The following is a 24,405-nucleotide window of genomic DNA, read 5'->3' on the forward strand; positions in this document are numbered from 1 at the left end:
ATAAAAGCTTAAAAGTTTATGATTTTCCATTTAAGTGAGGTAATTAGGCTAGGAAAATTCTGAAATTTCCTAAAGGAAGTATTTTTCAAAAGCCTTCTAAAACCAATACTGATTTGTCAGAAAAACCAATACCATACTGTGTTACATAAGTACATGTTATATTCTGCATTTACCTCTGAACAGAAAAACAAAGGCAAAGACAGAAGGATATGAGGATACTAAGTACCTGTTCTTTCAGAGGGCTCTATTAAAAACAAAGAAAAGCAGAGCCCCTTTCTCACTCAGGAAAATAAATAATCACCTCAGAAAAAACTTAAATACATTAGCCTACAATTACAATTTAAAAGCAAACAGGGACTTCCCTGGTGGCCCAGTGGATAAGACTCCACGCTCCCAATGCAGGAGGCTCAGGTCAGGGCTAGATCCCACATGCGTGCTGCAACTAAGAGTTCGCATGCTGCAACTAAGGAGCCTGCCTGCCACAACTAAGACCCAGCGCAACCAAATAAATAAATACTTTAAATAAACAAAAACAAACAAATATAACTTTTAAAAAGTGAATTTTCATATTTTACACAAGATTAAGTCAGACAACAATATGAATAAAATAAACATATATACTTAACTTTTCCATTCAATCAAGTAACTCTATAAAATATTTTTAAATTTCCTTATTCTCCTTGACCAGGGAAAATATGGATTTGAATTTGTCCTTTTAAGCAACTATAATAAAATTTAAAAGATAAACATCATCCAAGATAAGCTTTACAGCACTTGATTCACCAGGAATTATACCATATAATCCAAAATATGAATTTAAAAGCCATTAAAACATGTAGAACTTTTTGAATGCCACATTTTCCCCCTCGATTCTTGCTTAGGTTTATCAATCTCAAAGGCTATGTGGTAGTTTCCACTAACAGTACATATTCTCTATGTTACAAAGATCCAAGGTTTTAATTTTCCAAACAAATCTAAAAATTATAAAATCATCACTAAATTTCATCTCAGTTTAAGGAATTTTCCTATCTTCTGTTGAGATGATGCATGGCTAAAATTGAAAAGCCTGACAATGCTAAATGTTGGTGAGACTTCAGAGCAAGCTGCACTCTCCCACACACTCCTAACGGGAATATAACTTAGTACTCATAGCTTACCCAGCACAAACCCTTGAAATACACCTCATCTTCAGATTTCCTGATCACAATTCCCACTACTGAAAGTCATGCCAAGAGTAATTTTTCAAGTTTTCCTTACTTACGCTTTCATTACTATCACTCCAAACACCCTAAAAAATCAACCTCTGGCTTTTGAAGCAAACCAAATCCTATGGTGTACAAAACAGCACTGAACACAATAACAATGTCTAAACCTTAAATACGTATAAAACTGACAACTTCTGCCATAAAAAAAAAAGCTGTATAGAAACAGACACAGGCAATTTCATGGAGTTTTAATACTTATTACTTATCTCAGTGTGATAAAAGTAATATAAAAACATGCACAAAGACTAAACAATGAGAGAGAAGAAAAGTACTGACTAAAGGAACTTTGGAAAACAATATTTAAATCTTCTTAGGCTCAAATTGTGAAAAGGATGAAATAATCTCAAGAGATGAACAAATTTTAGAAGATGGTGGTATTTGCTATAGCAATTAGACTGTGCTACCATTAAAAAGTCATGTTTTAATTTCCTTTTAATTATATTATTTGATGTTATAAGTTAGTGAAAATATAAAAGAAAGGAAAAAAAGAAAGAAAGAGGAAAAAAAGAGAAAAAGAAAAACTTACTGGGATTGAAAATTCCTCAGCCAAATACTTCAAAGAGGCTGCTTCTCTTGCCAAGAACTTGTTCCTTTCTCTCATGTTGCCCTGAAGTTGTGTATCAAACTCCTTTCTTACCACAGAAGCAACAGAGTCGATAATCACAAGTTTAACTCCTTTTGAAATAATTTCTTCTTCCAAGGATTCAATCCTGAAAAAGCAGAATTTATAAATTAGTGGATAAATTTAAGGTATAATTTTAAAGAATAGGGCATGGAAAGGTTAACTACCTTTAAAACAACAAATTATTCTTCCCTAAGTTGCAGTAATCATTGCAGATATTCAATAAACATACATTATTTTCAGCTCTTCTATATATATTGCACACTTTGGGAAATAGGCCAAAATGTTTTCATTTAGCTTCACTCCTTGGTTTCCTTTTCTTTTTAATCAAACATTTATCTAATCTACCTCAAATGTGAAACGTGTCGATATTTATTTCTCTTCTGACAATTTGTATCAGCTCAAATGTAGATTTTATTGCTTATCCACTTTTTTTTTTAATTAATTAATTTATTTATTTTGTCTGTGTTGGGTCTTCGTTTCTGTGCGAGGGCTTTCTCTAGTCACGGCAAGCGGGGGCCACTCTTCATTGAGGTGCGTGGGCCTCTCACTGTCGCGGCCTCTCTTGTTGCGGAGCACAGGCTCCAGACACGCAGGCTCAGTAGTTGTGGCTCACGGGCCCAGTTGCTCTGCGGCATGTGGGATCTTCCCAAACCAGGGCTCGAACCCGTGTCCCCTGCATTGGCAGGCAGATTCTCAACCACTGCACCACCAGGGAAGCCCCCTTTGTTTTCTTATGATACTGCTAAAGCTCCAGTTTAGAGCAAAACTGCTTGCCGTAGCCTGGATCCAAAATGGTCCCTATTTACTCCCACCTCCTGGTATTCACATCCTTGTGGAGTCCCCTCCCACATTGTACCAGGGTTGTCCTGTGGACCAATAGCATATGACAAAATGACAGTACACCATTTCTGAGAGTAGGTTGTGAAGGACTACAGCATCCATCTTGGGCTCTTTCTTACTTGCCCACTCTCTCTCAGAGCACTGGCTCTGGCAGAGGCAAGATACCATTGTGGACCAAAAATGTCACCTGCCACATCAGTAAACAAAGGATGTTGAGGCCATCAAGCCATCAGCCACTGCAGCTGCCCTGACTGTGCACCTTGAGGGAATTCAGAACAGAGAAAAGCAAGATACTGGCCCTAGACAGTTAAGGTGCATATCAAAGGAATGATTTCAATAGCCCAGACTCTTGCATCTTCCCATACATACAAAAGTGCTAAATTCATTAACTCAAGATGTTTGTTTTTTCTTTAATTTACAGTAATTTTTTGATGTTTCAACTACCTTGTTTTTGTTGCAAAAACTCCTATATCCTGGCTTCTCCCTTACCTCTTTGGAGCAGTCCCTCAGAGCTATCTGAGAGGCTGCCTCCTAGGCTTAAGTCCTCAGTATGTCTGCTGAATAAAACATAATTCTCAACTTTCAGGTTGTGTGCTTTTTTTTTTTTCAGTCAACAACATGTTGTAAGCAGCCCTATGGAGAGACCCACACAGTGAGAACTAGAAGCCTCTCCAGGAAGGAAGGGAGGCCTTCCAGCAACTACATGAATGATCCTGGAATTCTCTAAGATTCTCCAGCCTCAGGTGACCCTTGAGGTGACTACAACCCTGGCCAACAGGTTAACTGCAAGCTCTTGAGCAACCCTGAGCCTGAAATACTCAGCTAAGCCATTCCCAGACACCTAACCCTCAAAAACTATGTGAGATAACAGATGTTTACTGCTTTAAGCTGCTAAACTTTGGGGTAATTTGTTAATGGAACAGTAGATAACATACCACTTAATTAGTTAAATCTAAAACATTTTATTCATTTAAAATATTTTTCATTTTTAAAGAAATACTTCAACCAATAGTAGTAAATGAAGAACACTGAAATAATTATTTCTCATAATCCTAATTTGTAGGGACTTTTTTTTACTCAGAAGCTGAAAACATGAAAAACAAAAAATAAATCTTCAAAGTATTACTAAAATACCAAAATCTAAGACAGCATACCTTTGTAGAACTTCATCACAGCTGAGTTCCCGATAAAGATGAACTTTACTGCTTGTCAAAAGTAATTTTTCTTCAGTGTTAAAATATCTGGGAAAACGAGATTCTGCTATCTCAACCAGTCTGTGGAGGAAAAAATAGCACAAGCAAAAACAGTCAATATTTTTTTGCCATTTGCAGCAACATGAATGGAGGGCATTATGCTAAGTGAAATGAGTCAGATAGAGAAAGATGAGTACTGTATGATATCACCTATATGTGGAATCTAAAAAAATACAACAAACTAGTGAATATAACAAAAAAGAGGCAGACTCATAGATACAGAGAACAAACTAGTGGTTACCAGTGGAGAGGGGAGGGGAGGGGCAGTATAGGGTTGGGGGTGTGGGAGGTTCAAACTACTGGGTTTAAGATAGGCTCGAGGGTATATTGTACAACATGGGGAATGTAGCCAATATTTTGTAATAACTAAATGGAAAGTAACCTTTAAAAATTGTACCAAAAAATTAAAATAAATAAAAATAGTCAATATTTAAGGCCACATAAATTTTACTTAGGAAACTCATAAGCCATAAGTAACACTGGAAAAAAAGCCTTATCAATAGAGCGGGTATTAAAAAAAAAAAAGAGCAGGTATAAGCAAAATGGCTTCATACACAATTATGGAATGTAAGCCCTTGTTTGTAAGTACTAAAAGAGATTACCAGTCATAGCACAAGCCTAGCAAGGGCTCTTAATCTCATCTAATGCTGAGCAAGCAACATCTCTGAGGTTTAACATAAAAATACGTTTTTTTATAAATGAAAATTTGACTAGCACCATATGTTTAGTAAATAAGAAAAACGTTTTCATTTTCACAAATGAAATATATTTGAATATAGAATATTATCATTCTAATAATCAGATATCAGTAAATCTCCATGTCTCAGACCAGAAAAATATGTTTTCTCAATTAAAACTTAAATACATACAAAATAAGTGCTATCCAATAGTTCTTTGGTAAACAGGAAACTATTTTCTAAACAAATGGATGTGTCCAATATTTCCTTAGTAAACAAAAAATTATTTTCTGAACACTGAATTCTGACCTCAAAGCTAGATCTAATGCATGGGGTAGGCTGAGTATTAGAGAGTGACAAGTTGAAACAGATGCAACTATAATCGTTATTAGAAATTTCAAATATTTCAGGCTAAAAATACAAAATGTAAATCTTTGAGTGCAATTGTCTCCTATTTAAAATGATACCTTATCAGCCCCATACTTAACCATCCAAGGGTGACTGGGAGGAAGGACTATATACACTAAAACCATCCTATATTTTACGTTCCATTTAACAGCACAAAAGTATAAAAGAATAGTGTTTTCATTTCTAAATAGTTAATGAGCTCCAAGAAGAAGCTGAGAATGTTAAAGAGATAAAATAAGTTCCTCACATATGCCATACTCAGAAATGAAAGAGAAACTCTAAAACAGGAAAGAAAAAAAATAAAACTAGTTAATAACATTCCTTAAAAAGTATATTTTGGGGGCTTCCCTGGTGGCGCAGTGTTTGAGAGTCCGCCTGCCGATGCAGGGGACCACGGGTTCGTGCCCCGGTCCAGGAAGATCCCACATGCCGCGGAGCGGTCTGGGCCTGTGAGCCATGGCCGCTGAGCCTGCGCGTCCGGAGCCTGTGCCCCGCAACGGGAGAGGCCACAACAGTGAGAGGCCCGCGTACCGCAAACAAACAAACAAACAAAAAAGTATATTTTGAACAATGTGAAAAGAAAAGGCATCATTGGTTTGAAAAAGAAGAGGAAAAATTACTTTAGGAGTAAGGAATAGTACCGAAAGTTGTGTAAAAAGTTGAGTACAGAATGGATCAAATGACCATTCAGGAAAAGTACTTGAGAGAGGGAGGCACAGGGACTAGAAAAAAAAGGAGGAAATGAGGTTAAGTGATGAAAGCAAGAAGAAATGAGACGACACTGGCAAAGCAGAACGGGCAAATTTTGAGAGTCTGGGGGAAATGTGTAAATTTCTTGATTAGGGCAGCTATTTGCTGAGTTTAGTGCTAGTCAGAGAAGTCAGATAAAAAGCTCTGACACTTGGAACCTGCTGATTTTTAATAGGATAGGGATGGTGACACCTGCCAGAAACATGGAAGTTTTTCAAAATTTGGATACCCAGTCGATTAGGAACCAGACTGAGAGTACCTAAGTCATTGGCAACAACAACTGAACAGCTGACAGACAATAATAATTTTCTGAATCTAACACTAGGCTGGATTTCAACCAGCAAGCAGCTTGATAGTCAAAGGCTCTGGAAACTATTTCTGCTCTCTCATTCCATTAAAGGCACCTCAGAAGGAGGGTGGTCAATGTGTGGACCTGAACTAACCTTATCCACAGTTATCATGCTGAATACCTCTATCAAATGGATATTTACACACGAATATGCTGTCATTTTCTGTAAGTTTCTCCAAATGTTTTTCATTTTAGAAAAAGTATCTAAAAATATATAAATCAAAAACCAAATACAAATGTAGTATTCTATATGCCTCACATTAATCGTAGAATTTCTTATGACAATCTTCACCACAAAGATCTTTTTTGGTTACAGCCACGGAAAGAAAAGATCTTATGTTTTCCTCCCAGACATTAATTACATAAAATTTGAAAGCAGTGCCATCTAGTGGACATCTTTTTTATTAAAAGTACTCTTCTCAAAAGATGCATTTAAGATTCATTCATTCAATATTTGAGGACCTAATATGCGAGGCACCATTCTAGGAGCTAAGGATACAGCTATGAACAACAACAAGAGAACAAAACAAAAAAATCCTTCCCTAATGGAACTTACATGCTACTGAGAAAGACAAACAAATAAATATATATTAACATGTCGGATAATATGTGCTTTAAAGAAAAGTGAATCAGGTTAAGGGAACAGATTGTGACAGACAGAAGTAAGAGCTATTTCATGGAAGGTAGTCTGGGAAAGCCTCTTTAATACGGTGACATTTGAGCAAAGGTTTAAGGGAGATGAGAAAGTGAACCATGTGGCTATCCAGTGAAACAGCACACAGGAAAAGAGAATTACAGCAAGTGCAAAAGTCCAGATGTGGGAAGATACCTGGGGTGTTGCAGGAGTAACAGGGAGGCTTGTAGTAGCTGGAACACAGGAACCAAGAGGTGGAATAAAATGAAATAAGGTGAGAGAGCTAGCCAGGGGCCAAGATCACATAAGATTTTTACATTTGTGGGTTTTTCTGGAGGGGGGGGTTTAGATTTCATTTAGTAAAATGCGAAACCTAGGATCAGGACTGACGTGATCCAACTTCTTTTCTTTTCTTAAAGAATCACTCTAGCTACCAAATGTAGAAGAGGCTATGGAGGGGCAAAGGTGACAGCAAGATCAGCTAGTGCCTGTCGTCCAGATAGAGATGATGACTTGACCTAGAGAACAGATCAGGTGATTAGAAGTAACTGCACTCCAGATACAGTTCCATAGAGGATTGAAGGGATTTCCTGACTAATCGGATGAGCAGCTGGAGAAACGGAATTACCATTCACTAAAGTGGAGAAGACTGGATTCAGATCAAGGTTTTTGTTATAAGTTCCTCCTGTTACTTCACAGCTCTTTTATAAAAGAAAAGCTTTACATTAGTGACCACATGCCAATGTGAAACCAAACACATGCTTAATGTAAAAAAAAAAAAAAGTTTTCCAAAATTCTAGTTGAAATCTAGCATCATAAATGTGCTGAAATATAAGTTTATGGCTTCTCAAAGCTTCATGTAATACTGTCCTGTTGATTAATTCAATATGTACTTGCTTCATACTGTGGTATTACAACGTATAATAACGTGAATCTATTAGTTCCTTACAGATTCCAGAATATTCCAATGTTTTGTTTTAGTGATAATAAGTACTTATGACTAATTTTCATTTTCTATCATAAAAACTCTTTAGGATCTCCCTCACCACTAATTCACCTCGATTCACAAATGAGAGGACAGCTGGAACTGAACTAAGAAAAACCTATTCAGACTCATGAAAACATCTCAAAAAACTAAAAGGGAATTTATCTCCCATGTTGTTTGCCCCCTGGGTTAAAGATCTGGATTTGTACCAACTAGCAAGTAGGTAAATGGTCCTAAGACCACACTGGTATTGCCTCCAGAATCAGCCAAAGTCATGCTGGGCACTACCACTTCACGCCTCTCCCTGATACACTGGTTCAGAACGAGTGATACTCTAGGTAGTTTGGTAGGAATTAAAGGGCACTGGCTGTAGGGTACTTGGCACCCTCAGAAATGACATTAACACCAAGTACGAAACTTCCTTCAGATCTAAGCTTGGCCACTGCTTCCACATGGTACCAACACAACATATACCTCTCCTCTGTATACTTAGTTATAATAGTTATAATTTTACAATTTTGTGATTACTTGATTTTCTTCCTCCCCTGTTGGACTACATCTTTCTTCCTAGTTTTCAAAGCTCTTCTGATTTCATGACATCTCAGGAATGTCTACTTCTGCCTCTTACAATTGCAATTCTATGTCCCACCTCCCCAAGTCTCCATCTTCCAGGGTCCTGGGTCCCATCTCCTGCTTCCCCAGATCCCTCCGTCTTCCTCACACACATTCCACTTGCAGTTCTAAGACTGCTTTATTTTCCTTTATCCATTTTATTTCTCCCAAAGTTTTATTTAAAAATTTCTATTACTACTACCATCCATATTACCTTCCTTTTTTATTCTTAACCTCCAGTTCCATCTTTTTTTAATGATCCCCAATAGGGATAATATAGTATTCATTCAATTCATGTATACTGGAATTTTCATGGCTGCCAAAATTTCCATAGATGGGTCACTAACCTATTTATCTCTATTCTCAAGGTATGTACAGCATATAGCATCTAAGACTATATGAGACCCTAAGCAAAGTCCAATAGGTAAAACAAATAAAAACAGACTTTTCCTGAATCAATCAGAAGAATGAGATCCAGAACTCTGCCTGTTTAGCATTCCCCTCTCCCCAAGGCAGTCCCTGAGTACCTGAGGGTTTAGCACCAGTGTATACTATTATCTAATTATTAAGCAGTACAGAAATACAATTGCAGCCTGTGATGAACAAGCATGATTAACGTACCTCTCAAAGATATGTAAAAATGAGCTAGCTAGTGTATTGCTTTAAAAAAATATATAACTAAGCATTCCAAAGTGCTTTTAAGTATATCACCTCAAGGTTTTCTTTTCTCTTTTTTTTTTTCTTTCTTTCTTTCTTTAATTTTAGGCTGTGTTGGGTCTTCGGTGCTGCGTGCAGGCTTTCTCTAGTTGTGGCAAGCAGGGGCTACTCTTCGTTGTGGTGCACGGGCTTCTCATTGCGGTGGCTTCTCTTGTTGTGGAGCACGGGCTCTAGGCGTGCGGGCTTCAGTAGTTGTGGCACGTGGGCTCAGTAGTTGTGGCTGGCAGGCTCTAGAGTTCAGTCTCAGTAGTTGTGGCGCATGGGCTTAGTTGCTCCGCAGCATGTGGAATCCTCCCGGACTAGGACCCGTGTCTCCTACATTGGCAGGTGGACTCTTAACCACTGCACCAGCAAGGAAAGCCTTTCTTTTTTTTTTAATACATTTTAAACTTCACTTATTTTTATTTATTCTTCCTCTGTTTTCTTCCTCCTTCTTGATAAAAAGATATCTAGCAACTTATTGACAGAAATTATTTTCCACTTTTTTCACTTACCCTAAATTCTCTATATGTTAATCCCTTAATCTTCCTTCATGTTAATCCTTCAATTCACTTTCACATTTGTGTTTTTCTTTTTTAACTGATTTTTTAAAATTCATTTATTTTATTTATTTATTTTTGGCTGCGTTGGGTCTTCGTTGCAGTGCGCGGGCTTCTCACTGTGGTGGCTTCTCTTGTTGTGGAGCATGGGCTCTCGGAATGTGGGCTTCCGTGGTTGCAGCACGTAGGTTCAGTAGTTGCGGCACGCGGGCTTAGTTGCTCCACAACCCATGGGATCTTCCCAGACCAAGGCTCAAACCCATGTCCCCTGCATTGGCAGGCGGATTCTTAACCACTGTGCCACCAGGGAAGCCCTCATTTGTGCTTTTCGGAGAGCTTGTTTGAAGGACAAAATGGAGACAATTATCCATACAGAGACATACAGAAAGCTAAAGCATATTCCTTTCTGGGTCTTATATTTTCCTGCTTTATCTCTTATCTGAGTCCAAAAACTATCCCAGTTGTGGGAGACAGTATTAATTACCTACCAATATCCATTCCCACTTCTTCCTTGCTATGGGAACCCCAATTTTACTCAAGCAGTTATGTTAACCAGCCCCATCACACTTGTTACAAATATGTTTTGCTCTCACTTTTCCATCCTCCCTTGCATGTAGGGGTGACCAAGTGAGAAGTCTGCAGAAGGATTCCAGAGCGTGAAAAGAAAATCAGCAGAAGGGAGGAGGCGGCTGCTCTGAAAAGCATATTTTCCTGATAAGAGATATAATTGGCTCTTTCTCTTCTCACTGACTCAAGCACAGAATGGATATTATGCCTAAAATGTACCAGCCCTAGGTCTCTATCATCACTGAGAGACAGAACCAGTGCCAGCAATGACCTACTCAGGTCTTCCTGTTATGGGGAAAAATATAAACCTCTTGTTGTTTAAGCCGCTTTTCTTTGTGTATCCAGTTGCTTGCAGGAGAAAGCTTCCCTAACTGATTGACCAACCTTCCCCAGTAACTCCAAATAGGAATCAAACAGTATTGTAACAGCACAAATGAAATGTGACCAAGCATCACAGAGCCAGCTCCATGCTCTGACCTGCCATGACAAACTCCAGAAGGCACTAAAAGAACACCAGGTCTGGCATCTATACAAAAGAGCATAGAGCATAGGGACCTTTGATTCCACCTGATCCTAGCACCAGATCATCACACTTTTCAAGCGTTGCGGAGAATAGACTAGAAAAATAAAAACAATATAAATCTCAATCCTTGTCTTCAAATGACCTTCATAAGAGTTCCTTGTGAATTATGCAACATAATTCCAACAAAAGGGACAAAAATTTTACCACTCCATTTTCCAGCCTGCCTCTAATGCAAGTACTAAGTAATATGTACATAGGCAGGAAAAGATAATGAAGGAAAATAATTAATACAGAGAATGCAAAAAGTAGCCAATTAGACTAAATGCAAAGACAAAGAAAAACAAAAATCTCCACAAATTAATACGGAGAATGTAGACTAGTCACCTGCTACTGGATTTCACCTAATTCACTGATAGGTTTTTAACCTACTCTGAACTGTAATGCTGATAACAATGAAATAATGCAACAGTTTAAGAAGACATTGTAAACTCAGCTTTGAAAGTGGTGCAAAAAAAGCAAGAATCCAATTACAGTGAACTAAACTGCTGTTATCAGAATAACCTTAATCCTTCAATTCTTTAAGCAAATGCCCCAGGACCTTTGTAAGAGCTATTTATACATTAGCTATTTATTACCTAATTGGCTATTTAATACCTTCTTGGCTTATGAGTTGAAAGCTAGTCATTGGCATTTTAAAGAGTACCTTTCACCTGGACAACCTGAGTGAGCCAGTGTCTTTACCAGATTTAGCATGAAATATATTTGTCTTATCAGCTTTAATATCAAATGTTTCAACGTTCAGATTTCCAGTGGTGTCACATGTTTATGCTTCTGTTGTTTTTTTTTTACCATTTATTTGTTAAAGATCCAAATAAGTTTATCACATTACAATTGATGACTATGTCTTTTTCCCAGCTTTACTGAGATATAGTTGACATATAACATTGTGTAAGTTTAAGGTGTACAATGTGATGTGAGCAATATATTTTTTTTGTTTTGGTTTTTGGGGGTTTTTTTTTGCGATACGCGGGCCTCTCACTGTTGTGGCCTCTCCCGTTGCGGAGCACAGGCTCCGGACGCACAGGCTCAGCGGCCATGGCTCATGGGCCCAGCCGCTCTGCGGCACGTGGGATCTTCCCGGACCGGGGCATGAACCCGTAGTCCCCTGCATCGGCAGGCGGACTCTCAACCACTGCACCACCAGGGAAGCCCAATACATTTTTTTAAGCTCTTATTTTTTTTTTATTGAAGTATAATTGCTTTACAATGTTATGTTAGTTTCTGCTGTACAATGAAGTGAATCAGCTATACGTATACATATATCCCCTCTCTCGGACCTCCCTCCCACCCATACCACCCATCTAGGTCATCACAGAGCACCAAGCTGAGTTCCCTGTGCTATACAGCAGGTTCCTACTAGCTATCTAGTTTACACATGGTAGTGTATATATGTCTATCCTAATCTCCCAATTCATCCCACCCTCCCCTTCCCCCCTGTGTCCACATGTCCGTTCTCTATGTCTGCATCTCTATTCCTGCCCTGCACATAGGATCATCTGTACCATGTTTCTAAATTCCACATATATGTGTTAATATACGATATTTGTTTTTCTCTTTCTGACTTACTTCACTCTGTATGACAGACTCTAGGTCCATCCACATCTCTACAAATGACCCAATTTCATTCCTCTTTATGGCTGAGTAATACTGTTGGTGGGAATGTAAATTGATACAGCCACTATAGAGAACAGTATGGAGGTTCCCTAGAAAAACTAAAAATAGAACTACCATATGACCCAGCACTCCTACTACTGGGCATATATCCTGAGAAAACTATAATTCAAAAAGATACATGCACCCCAATGTTCTTTGCAGCATTATTTACGATAGGCAGGACATGGAAGCAACCTAAATATCCTCGATATATCTTTTAAGTCTCTTTTAATCCAAAGGTTTATCCTCCAACTCTTTTTTTTAATCCTACAAATTGTTGTTTGTTGTTTTCCACAGTCTGGATTTTCTGATTACATCCCTCGGGTGTAGTTTCATGTGTTGCTCTCTTCTCTGTATATGTTGTAAACTGGTCGTTGGATCTGAAAGCTTGATCACTTTCCGGTTTGATTATTCTTCCATCAGCAAGTACCACAATGACTGGTTGCCTTTTTGTGATACTAGCACACTTTTCTGTTTATGAACTGTTTTTATTCACAACACTTCTGACACCAAATGTGTGGGTTTTCTATACTAAGCAATTTTCTAATTCCCTATGGACACCAACTGAGTGTCCTACAAGTCAATTCAATTCTAACGCTAACTACTAGGAGTTAACTCAGACACCGCAGGTTAAAGGCTCAGATTCACAAAGCTGCCCACACTTCAGTCTTCAATCACAAGTCCCAGGCCTCTGGTACTTCAGACCAACCAGCTATAAATCGGGAGTACCATCCCCCCCAGCACCTCAATGTGTTCACCAACCCAGAAGCTCTCCAAACCCTACCAGTTAGAGGGTTTTGTGGAGATTCCATTACATGGGCATGATTCATTAAATGGGAATGCTGACTGATCCATTTCTAGTCCCTCTTCCCTCCTCAGAGGTTGGGGAGGTAGGGCTGAAAGTTCAAACCTATAATCACATGACCAGTTCCTCTGGCAACCAGCCCCCTTCAGATGCAATCTAGGGGCCCACCAAGAGTCATCTCGTTAGCATAAACTCAGGTATGGTTGGAAAGGGACTAATTACGAATACCAAATTATGCTCCTCTCAGCTCTATCACTCAGGATATTCCAAAGGTTTTAGAAGTTCGTTTGTCAGTAACCAGGATGACAACAAAATATGTATTTACTATATCACAATATTCAGTTCCTAGATCACTCGATTATTAGGGTTTATAATTTGGTTATATTATATCATTCCTTCGTCATTTATTATTGTAATACTTCTATAAAAAAGACATATTTGTTACTTAGTAATACAGTTCGTATTGAAAAGAGAATAAATGCTTGATTTCCTTTTTTTTTTTTAACTCATTTTCAAAATAATAAGTTGCTTCTCCAGAATTCTTCAATGGTGATCAATTTGTTGCTTTTCGTTTTATTTATTTATTTATTTTTGGCTGTGTTGGGTCTTCGATGCTGAGCATGGGCTTTCTCTAGTTGCGGAGAGCGGGGGCTACTCTTCATTGTGGTGCACAGGCTTCTCATTGCGGTGGCTTCTCTTGTTGTGAAGCACAGGCTCTAGGCATGCAGGCGTCTGTAGTTGTGGCAAGCAGGCTCAGTAGTTGTGGTTCACGGGCTTAGTTGCTCCACGGTATGTGGGATCTTCCCGGATAAGGGCTCGAACCCATGACCCCTGCATTGACAGGTGGATTCTCAACCACTGTGCCACCAGGGAAGTCCTGCTTTTCATTTCTTAATATTACAGACTCATGAATTTAAACATATTCCATGTGTTTCAATCAACTTCTATTATTGTTCTACTGGTGCTCAATTTGTTTCATCTTTGGCCAGTGGGAGCTCTTCAGGTTGACTCCAGAGTCCTTCTGACACTCCCTTAGCTAGTCTTTGATAGCTTTCTTGCTATCAGATAAGATGTTTCAGACTCAACTTAAAAACCTCCTAATACTCTAGTTTCTCTTCAGATTGAATAAATCTTTTGCCTTTTACTAAAACAAACAAAACTTTCTGCTTCATAGCTAGAATCAGCCATTCCCCCATGGAGCCCTCATTCCTTTTAGTAGGAAATGGTGTCTGGATTCCATGATCTGAGAGCAATACCTGTCAATTCCTTCACTTATCAAACATTTTCTGAGCAGTTAGTATGTGTCAGTCGTAGGATTTGGCTTTCAAGATACAAAGATATAACACAAACTCAAAGAGCTGACAAACCAGTGGCATATACTTAGAAAGAATAGATAATCAAGAGATGTAGAACAATGCAAATAAGCTCTAGGCAAAATAATCCATTTGAAATTTATCTGGTCAGGTAATACACTTTGATCTTTGTAGTACTCTTAGAGAGAAATAAGTAAGATTCACTGTGACATAACTAGAGAAAGACCCAAAGAACTATACCTATACTATACCTTGGCTAAGAAAGCAGAATTGAGTCATTCTCTAGATATATAAAGCACTGCTACTTATCAACGTCAATCAGAGCAGGGGAAGAGGAGATCAGACTTATCTTCAGGTATACAGAGTTACGCTAATGACTGAATGCCTTTCTCATAGAATGTTAAAATAAAGGTCCTTGCCAAACTAAGGAAATCTTTTCTTTCTAAGCATGCATATACTTATCATCGGTGTGTTTCTTGCATTTAATACCACACTATTTCAAAGATTAAAGTAAAATATTTCTCAAGCAAAAAATGTTTTGAAAATTGCAATTTTTCCATTCACTAATATTTTACTTCCAACTGGTAATTACTTACAAAGCAGCTTACCTTTTGTCTGTCTTATTAACCTTCCCTCTTCTCCATTTTTTACTTACATACCTCTCTCTGTTTCTTAAACTTGTTTCTTCCTGACTTTCTGCGAAACACAGCTTATTCAGGAACCCCACTCAAACCAGTAAGAAAGGGATAGAAAAGGCAAAACGAAATTGCTGCCTGTGTTAATTTTAAAAGGAAAATTCCTTTAAAACAGTATCTAACACTTTGTATTCTCAAAACTAAAAATGTTAACTTGTTTGTAAATGTTACATGCTGTACATAAGTTACAAAGATAAAGCATTCTAATGAAAAGTAATTAAATCTCCCACCTTTCAGCACTAAATGCTGACTCCGTGTCAACGTACACAACGGCTCCTTCTAATCCTCCCATGTTGGTAGGTAATGTAGCCAAAATGCTCATCATTATACAAAACTGAGTTTTTCCACAACCTGGTGGACCTGTAATCTAAAATTTAAAAAATTGTTATTTGTATAAACATTACAATCTAATCAAAGCAAAATCCTTTTAAGAACTTGCTACATATACAGTCCAACTAACCTGGGTTCCCAGAGAGAACATTCTAATACGCCCCTTGTATGTAATAAATTAACTTCTCCCCTATGCATCTGAATTGGTACTAGTTATGCACCATCCCTGGGAGAAGTGAGAAAATAGTCACGCAGACCATCCTCTGTGTTCTGTAGTTCAGATGAAAAACTGGTTGAGAAAGCCTTGAGGATTCATTTATAAATTCACAACTTGGAGTTCTATACCTTTTCCTCATTAAGACATTTATAGAAAGATCTTAAAAATATTTAAGAGGCTTTAATAATTGGTTTAGCATTTGTTATAAATTGGCCTTTCAAAACAATATTGTACAGTACTAGTACATTTGTACTAGTCCCACTAAAAGGTACTTTGATCTTTATTCTTAAAAGTATTTAGGAGTAAAAGGTATTGATACATACAATTTAATTTCAAATGAATCAGAAAAAAAGTGTATGTGTCTGTGTGTGTGTGTGTGTGTCTGTGCAGAAGAGAGATAAAACAAATAAAACAAAATTCAATAGTTACTGAATCTAGGTGATTCATACTTTGAAGTGTATATTTTAAAATTTTAGTTGGTGGAAAGCTATTTTGAGATTATAAAATTCAAAAACAAGAGGATATAGATGGAAAAGAATAGGACATTAATCACAGGCATATTTGAGTCCAACAGGAAGCAGTTAACAAAAATTAATTTGAAAATATTAAAAATATCCCCTTTAACATGCTATTTGTCATACTGGCTGTGGCATCCAAATTTTAAGAACCAAAACACTATCCCTTTTGTGAGGATAACACTAATGAACAATTTTTCACAATAGGAAGAAGGGAAAAGAAGAGGAGGAAAGGAGAGAAGAAAATCTCAGGTAGAGATGAACAGAAGTCCAAGCTAGGGCTTCCCTGGTGGCGCAGTGGTTGAGAGTCTGCCTGCCGATGCAGGGGATGCGGGTTCGTGCCCCGGTCCGGGAAGATCCCACATGCCGCGGAGCGGCTGGGCCCGTGAGCCATGGCCGCTGAGCCTGCGCATCCGGAGCCTGTGCTCCACAACGGGAGAGGCCACGGCAGTGAGAGGCCCACGTACCGCAAAAAAAAAAAAAAAAAAGAAGTCCAAGCTAAGACTGAGACACACGAGATCTGAAGAAACTGTCTCAGATATACTATGAAGCAGGAAGAAATAAGAAGGGATGACCCAGGAGTCTAAATCATGGAGGCCAATGGTTCTCAAACATGAGTGAACATTAGAATCACCTGGCAAGCTCATCGACCAGCATTTCTGGTTAACAATAGGTCTGAAATAGGGCCTGAAAATTTACGTTTCTAGTAAGTTGACACTGATGCTGCTCTACATTTGAGAACTACTGTTTTTGGAATTTAGAGTAAGGGTAAACTTCATTTATCAAAGTTTAACATTAAAAAAAACAAAGGCTCACAAGCTAGAAAGCATGTGCTGATTTATAATCTCTAAAACAATGATATAGACTTTTAGGATAAATAATTGCTGCTAGCAGTAACAGTGTGCCAGATCATGAGTGATCAGTGAGAACTCCGAAGTTCTTTGATTACATACTCCAACAAACAAACCAAAAAAAAAAAAATTTTAGTATGAACCTCCAATATATGCGTATGTATTATATATATACTATTTTACTAATACATTCTATGCAGTATAAAACCACATGAAATAGGGATTAAAAAATAAAGATTACAAGCATTTAAAAATAGTTTCGTATCTTGTTTTAATTCTAAAATACAATACAAATCAATAGTTTCATAACATATATTAGTTGTATAGACCTTTTCACTCTCATAAAAACTTATTAGCACTTTTAGTGGAGCAAAGATAATAATGAAAATAAATGAAACTATGTATGCTGTTTTTTAAATATTGATTTAAATATTTTGTAATTCAGTAACTGAAATGTCAGTTCCTAAGTTTTGCTTATTTCAGTACTTAATTGCAATGGCTCTACAGTTGAGAAGGTGATAATTGCAAAACTGCAAGGATTGAAATTAAAGAAATACATGATTTGTTGTACTTAGGAAATCATTATTTTTTAATACCTTTTTCAATTATCAAGTTTTTGTTGAACTCTGGCTAATAAATTTTCATCTTCCCTCATATCAACTAATTCTTTTTTTTTTTTTTTTGAACAGAGAACAGGAGTATTTATTTATTTATTTAGGGCTGTGTTGGGTCTTCGTTTTTGTGTGAGGGCTTTCTCTAGTTGTGGCAAGCGGGGGCCACCCTTCATCACGGTGCACAGGCCTCTCACTATCGCGGCCTCTCTTGTTGCGGAGCACAGGCTCCAGACGTGCAGGCTCAGTAGTTGTGGCTCACGGGCCTAGTTGCTCCACAGCATGTGGGATCTTCCCAGACCAGGGCTCGAACCCGTGTCCCCTGCATTAGCAGGCAGATTCTCAACCACTGTGCCACCAGGGAAGCCCCTCAACTAATTATTTTCGTAAACTAATCAAAATATATTGACTTTTAACATTTTTAATAATTGGTTTCACAATCAAAGGAAACTATCTGGAAGATTTCTTAACAGTATAGAAAATATTGTTAAAGTTTTTTAAAGTGTGCAGATAGTAAAGTTTTCACAAGATACACATCTTTGATGACAAAAATCACATGATAAAAGAAACATTTCCAAGCAATGATTTGAAAAACACTCTGTATTTTGATCTCTGTCTTTTAAGAAGCAGTTACTTTTGCACTCATTGTAAAAATATCCTTTACTTTGAAGGGATGGAGTAAGAGTGTTCCATTGGTTGCTTGCTTGCTTGATTTTCAATCTGCTAGGTGGCATATTACACAGCCACTTGTTATACAAAAAGTGTCAGCAAATTTGACATATCTTGTCCTTTCATTTTAAAAAAGTTTCACTCAAAAATAAAAGTTTCACCCATCTTTAAATTCAACAGTCTTTTACAATCTTTGCTGTGAGATAACCAAAGAAGCTCTTGTGATTCAAATGACTTTCATGGTCACTCTTCGTCTCATTACAGACTATACTACAAAGAATCAATACTTTACCAGTCAGGTTCTTATAAAAATTGTACCATCCTGAAGCACTCTTCACACATCTGACATCAGCTTCTGTGTTGCTATAGACTGCCTAAGGATGACGTAACCGAAAAATTCAGAGTTTTACAGAGAACATTCGTATACCCACCACCTAGACTCTGCAACTGCCATTTTATTGTTACTGTACTATAGTACAGTATACTACTACACTATACTATCCATCAATCCATCCTTCTGTCCATTCATCAGTCCATCTTAGATGTTTTTAAATGCATTTCAAAGTAAGTCAAAGACATAAATATACTTTCCCCTAACAGTTCAGTGTGTATATAATTAACCTGAGTTTAATGTGTATTACTTTTTTTCCTTTTAAGGTAAATTTTACACACAATGAAATGCCCAAATCTTGCATTTGAGTGTATCATTTGATGAGTTCCAGCAAATGTATATACATATGCAATCTACACCCCTGTCAAAATCAGAACATTAACATTACTACCAGGAAATTCCCTCATAAACATTGCTTTATATTCAAGAAGTCATTTATTTTTGAGAATATATCTTCCTTGACACATCTTTACTTTTGTGGCCCAAAAATAATTTAGTTCATGTATTTCATTACTGAAACAGAATCTAGCTTATTAATACAATAATGTGGGCCCTGTTAGAAACTTCTGTACTTTTATTATATAGCATCTTTCCACAATGAATAACTTGTTTTAATTCTTGATGCTTATCATCAGCAATGATTTCCATCTGAAAGTATTTATTCACAAAAGAATCCACTTAAGTTGTTGCCATGTTGTTTCCTATGTCTTATTTCATCCACTTTACTGTAACAGGACAGGAAGAACAAGAGTGTCCCTGACAGTATTAACAATGTATTGCATTTGGCCTTTTGCTCTTAAGAAAACCCAAAAGAGGCTTTTAAATACCTATCATTAATTTTAGTGAAATTTTTCTAGATATTGAATATGTATCACATGACTTTAAAAGTCACTGAAAAACCTGTGGAGGTTCGTCTTCCTGTGATGTGTTTCTTAACTATGATGGCTTCCTACTATCATTTGCCAGTATTTCAAGGAACAAAATAACAGAGGAAGTTTCACTGTTAACAATAAAGGATACAATTCCATATATCAAACTGTTTTCTTTATAATTTCAAATTTTTTGGATGTCTTCACAGATGAGATTAGACTGTCATTGATTTTTACTTCATTAATTGTAGGAGAGTCATCAGCTCTGACTTTTATGTACACGTGGTTCACTTCTGCTCACATTATTAGTATTGCCTTCAATACATAGTTTCTTTGCAAGAATCTTTTTATGCCATTTGTCTGCTTTGTGAGGTACGATTTAGTTAAATCAATAAATCCACCTAACTAGGTACATGCAGAACTATAATTCATCCCAATATGTTGAAAATAAAGATACAATCAAGGTACCCCTGTGAACCTTCTGTATCCTTTCCTCATGGACTATACCTGACACATGACAGTCGAACATACAGACCAAGTAAGGATGCCAGTGTCAATCCACTTATTCAATATCAATAAAGGTTTATTTCATGTTTTAAACTGAAATACCAATAAAAGTTCTAATATCTTTTTCCCACAACCCAATGGACCATCTTACATACTGTCCTTTGGAGACTGGTAGTTTTGAAGAGCCCAAAACACTTTTCATGGACCTTTTATCATCATCAAGGACAACATGGATCAAATTAATCACCAGACATCAGAGCAAAGGAAACTTCTATCAATAATAGTTGAAAGGGGATCTTGAAAATGAGAAATGATGACTCTTCAGAGTGCTAACTAACGGAGGAACAAAGGACTTCCTTTCTATACATAGTACCTACATGCCCGGTTTTAGATATGTTCTAAGATTTAATCAGCTTAAACCCATGAAATGCTTTGTGATTTTTAGTGGAAAGGTGAAACAAGCCCTCAATTTAAAAACATTTTTTAAGATGTTATATATGAATATATTCAGTAAAGTATCAAATACCATGATACTGTAAGGTGTTATCTTATTATTCCATCTTCAAAGAAAACATGCAAAAAAAAATCTGAAGTTAAACAAGTGCAACTGGTATTTTACCTGCATCATTATTTTTTTTTAACATCTTTATTGGGGTAAAATTGCTTTACAATGGTGTGTTAGTTTCTGCTTTATAACAAAGTGAATCAGTTATACATATACATATGTTCCCATATTTCCTCCCCCCTGCATCTCCCTCCCTCCCACCCTCCCTATCCCACCCCTCCAGGCGGTCACAAAGCACCGAGCTGATCTCCCTGTGCTATGTGGCTGCTTCCCACTAGCTATCTACCTTACATTTGGTAGTGTATATATGTCCATGCCTCTCTCTCGCTTTGCATCATTATTTTTATCTACTGATTTAGTACAGTCTTGAGAAAAGTAGAATATCACATGAATAACATAAGATTTCTGGGTTCATTTGGCTTTTGTATGCTTGCTTTACTTTGCATTCGAATTTGGATATTAACATTTTCTTTAAACTATAGTAACTAATTTCTAATTCTTTAGCAATCTCACATCCTTTTCATATATTTTTCCTCTCTTTCTAACCTCAACAAAATATGTTATATGCAATTTTTATGGGCTGGCTGGAGTTAAATTTCATTATTTTTTCAGGTTTATTTAGTGGGTTAAAACATTTCAACATTAATAATTTTTAGCTTCAGATAGTTTAGCTCTGACTTCTAGCAGCCAAACCACAAAATTTCAAATTGTGTTCAGTTCCCAGGTTCAGCTCCGATGGTGGTTAGAAAGAGAGAACATGCCAAACCAGAATAGTCTAAGTGATTTGCTTCTTGGAAACTCAGAGTGAATACAACATTTACACACGGAAGACACCAGTAAAATACAATTAGCTTCATATAGTTAGAGCCTGAGTTTCAAAAATCCTGCATGAGAAATGTAAAAGAACAGAAAGAAAACAACCGGTAGTGAAGATCACTAGAATATCAACAAGGAAGCAAATATTAGCAATTGCTTTAAAGGGGGAAGAGAATTATTACCAAGAAAAGAAAGTCTAATTATATTAAAGTGAAAATGAAGCCTAGTCATTTTAGTCTTAAAAAAGATTCACTGGTAGAGATGAATGTGAAACCTGGACCTATTGGGGCCTAAAATCTTACCTAGTAACTCTTCCACACATTCAAAATAGGGGCATGAGGATGGGGCAATCCACCAAGCCAACACTTTGCAGAGAAAATTTAAGGACTGCCTTGTTCTGATCTGAGAAAAGAGCATGTGGAAACGTCACAGCTTTTTTTTTTTTTTTTGCGGTAAGCGGGCCTCTCAGTGTTGTGGCCTCTCCCATTGCAGAGCACAGGCTCCAGACGCGCAGGCTCAGCGGCCATGGCTCACGGGCCCAGCCGCTCTGCGGCATGTGGGATCCTCCCGGACCGGGGCACGAACCCATGTCCCCTGCATCGGCAGGCGGACTCTCAACCACTGCGCCACCAGGGAAGCCCATAGCATCTTTTTAATGACCCCCTTCCCCCAGCATCTAACTACCCGTCTCCATGTGCTCTACTGTTATGTATAAATACGATTAGGTCTTCAGACCTACAGAATTCTTTTTAAGAGTCACTCTCTGAATCCTAAAACAAACAAACAAAGAAACAAAAAGCAAACAATATCAGAAAGGTTGGGTAGCTCTTTGCTTTGTGAAAGAAATCTTGATTTTAAATTACTTTATATCAACAGAGGAAGATTTCATATCTTAAATTCTCTCCACCACTCCCTCTTACTCAATACTGACAACTGCTGTTTTTAAAGTAAATGGGAAGGGAAGGAGAAAAAGAAGGGAGGGGAACAGAACAGAAAAAAAGCAAGAAGACATGGAAATGACAAGTAGCACAAGCTACACAGTAAAAAAAAAAAAAAAAATCAAACTGTCAAGAGATATAATAATTTATTTAACAATCATATAATATGTGCCATATAAAAGACTTTATGAAACTTTTATGGAGAAAGATGTTCATTTCTTAATCAGGAAATGAATGAAGAATTAGGAACAATGATTCAATCAACCACGTATGCTAAACTCCTGTACTAGGACAAAGGCCTGGTTGTCCTGCCTTTCAAAACACTGGGCAGCATAAACAAATCCCATGAGCAGATCAAGGAACGCTGATTAGAAATCTCTCCCTAGTTTTCCTACTGCTGTTGCTGCACGTGGAGCAGACCAGAATCTGACTGCAGCTTGAAGGAGATGAGACCCACCCTGGCCAACCCGCAGACCCATGAGCAAGAAAAATTACTGTTTGCTGATGTTGTAAGCAGACTTGAGCAGCCAAAATTGACTGATAAAGCATTTATGTTTCACTGTTGATACATTTCTATATATGCCAAGGCCTTTGTGGACACTTGAATTTACAAGCCCTGACTTATTGTCTCCTGTGATCTTTAGACCACAGCCCACCCTGCCAACTAAAAAGAAGCAGAACTGAAATATTTACCTGTTCTGAGGAAAAGTCAGGAAGCCAAAGCAGGACTCTGGCGTCCTGCCTCTACCTTTTTGGGACAGTAGGATGGTCACTTCCAAAGCAAACTGCCCTACTCAAGGAGGACACCTGGTCTCCTTAAATCATGAACAAAGCATAGAAATGACTCAGGAAACACAAATAATGTAGACATGTGCTACACTGTTTCTCATTATTTACAGCAAGGATCTGGGTATAATCATTACTCTTAAATGTTGTAAAGATTTGTCAGTGCTTCACAGGTTTACCCTTCCAGAGGTACTCTCCAAACAAGACATGCAGATGCTATATCTCTTTTTGCTGACATGAGTTTGGACCAGTACTCTAGTCCTGTAATCTCTGGATTACAGTATGAAAATACCTTTTTTAATGATCCCTTTAAATACAACCTTTAATTTTACCTAATCACATCAGCATCTTTGTCATGCACTCTCAGCAGGGATGACAGTGACCCCAAAGGCAAAACTTGGTTTTAATTGGGGAGGAGGGATTTTACTCTTTTCCCATATAAAGCACAGAACTACATACAGTACATAAACAGATGTACAGTATATCTATGGTATTAAAATCTCGTGGGGGGCGGGGGTTTATTAGGGGGAAAAATGTCTAAAAAGCTCCTTAGGGGGTGATAATGAAAAAAAAATTGAGAAACACTGATCTGATCTGTATTACCTCATGTGAGAAGGCTACCATTACATGGTCTGATCTCCACATAATGCAAACATTTAAAGTTTAAACTTCAAACGTATCTTTACTACCAATACTGTTATAATAGATGCAGAATTATCTGCTTATATATTCCATAAGTGAGGAATTTGATGTTCTCTGGGAATGAGACAAAGCCCTGTAGCTCACTTCCATTAGTGATTCAGCAGAGTTGGTTTCTCTTTGATTTCTCCTCTGCTGCTTTGCCTTTGGCATGAGTAGCACTTCTCTAATTCCACTTTTAATCTTGGTGCTGTAACTGAGCATACACAGATTCAGTGCAGTTCACATAAATCAAAACTGATGATAAATAAATTAGGGTGTTTTGAAGTCAGAGTCAGGAAAGAGCAGCTATAAAAGTGACAGCAGAATGTTTCCAGATTTATTCTTACTCCCTCAAGTCATCTCCAGGCCTAGTCTAAGTTTACTCAGCT

The 24,405-nt window shown here is 37.5% G+C and overlaps 1 protein-coding gene across 1 annotated transcript in view; it reads right to left on the minus strand.

Moving 5' to 3' along the window:
* Window positions 1–1,791: 1,791 nt before the first annotated feature.
* The window catches only part of LOC112411020 (DNA repair protein RAD51 homolog 2), a gene marked incomplete at its 3' end in the record, with an annotated part of 54,122 nt that continues 31,508 nt past the window's right edge, over window positions 1,792–24,405 (minus strand). The window contains exons 5-7 of the mRNA XM_024761868.1: window positions 15,501–15,637; window positions 3,885–4,004; window positions 1,792–1,975 (exon numbers count right to left, since the gene is read on the minus strand). Coding sequence (XP_024617636.1) covers window positions 1,792–1,975; window positions 3,885–4,004; window positions 15,501–15,637 — 441 coding nt within the window. The remainder of the gene's footprint in view (window positions 1,976–3,884; window positions 4,005–15,500; window positions 15,638–24,405) is intronic.

This window comes from Neophocaena asiaeorientalis, unplaced genomic scaffold (genome assembly GCF_003031525.2).
Source record: "Neophocaena asiaeorientalis asiaeorientalis breed wild unplaced genomic scaffold, Neophocaena_asiaeorientalis_V1.1 scaffold936, whole genome shotgun sequence".
Taxonomy (NCBI): domain Eukaryota; kingdom Metazoa; phylum Chordata; class Mammalia; order Artiodactyla; family Phocoenidae; genus Neophocaena; species Neophocaena asiaeorientalis.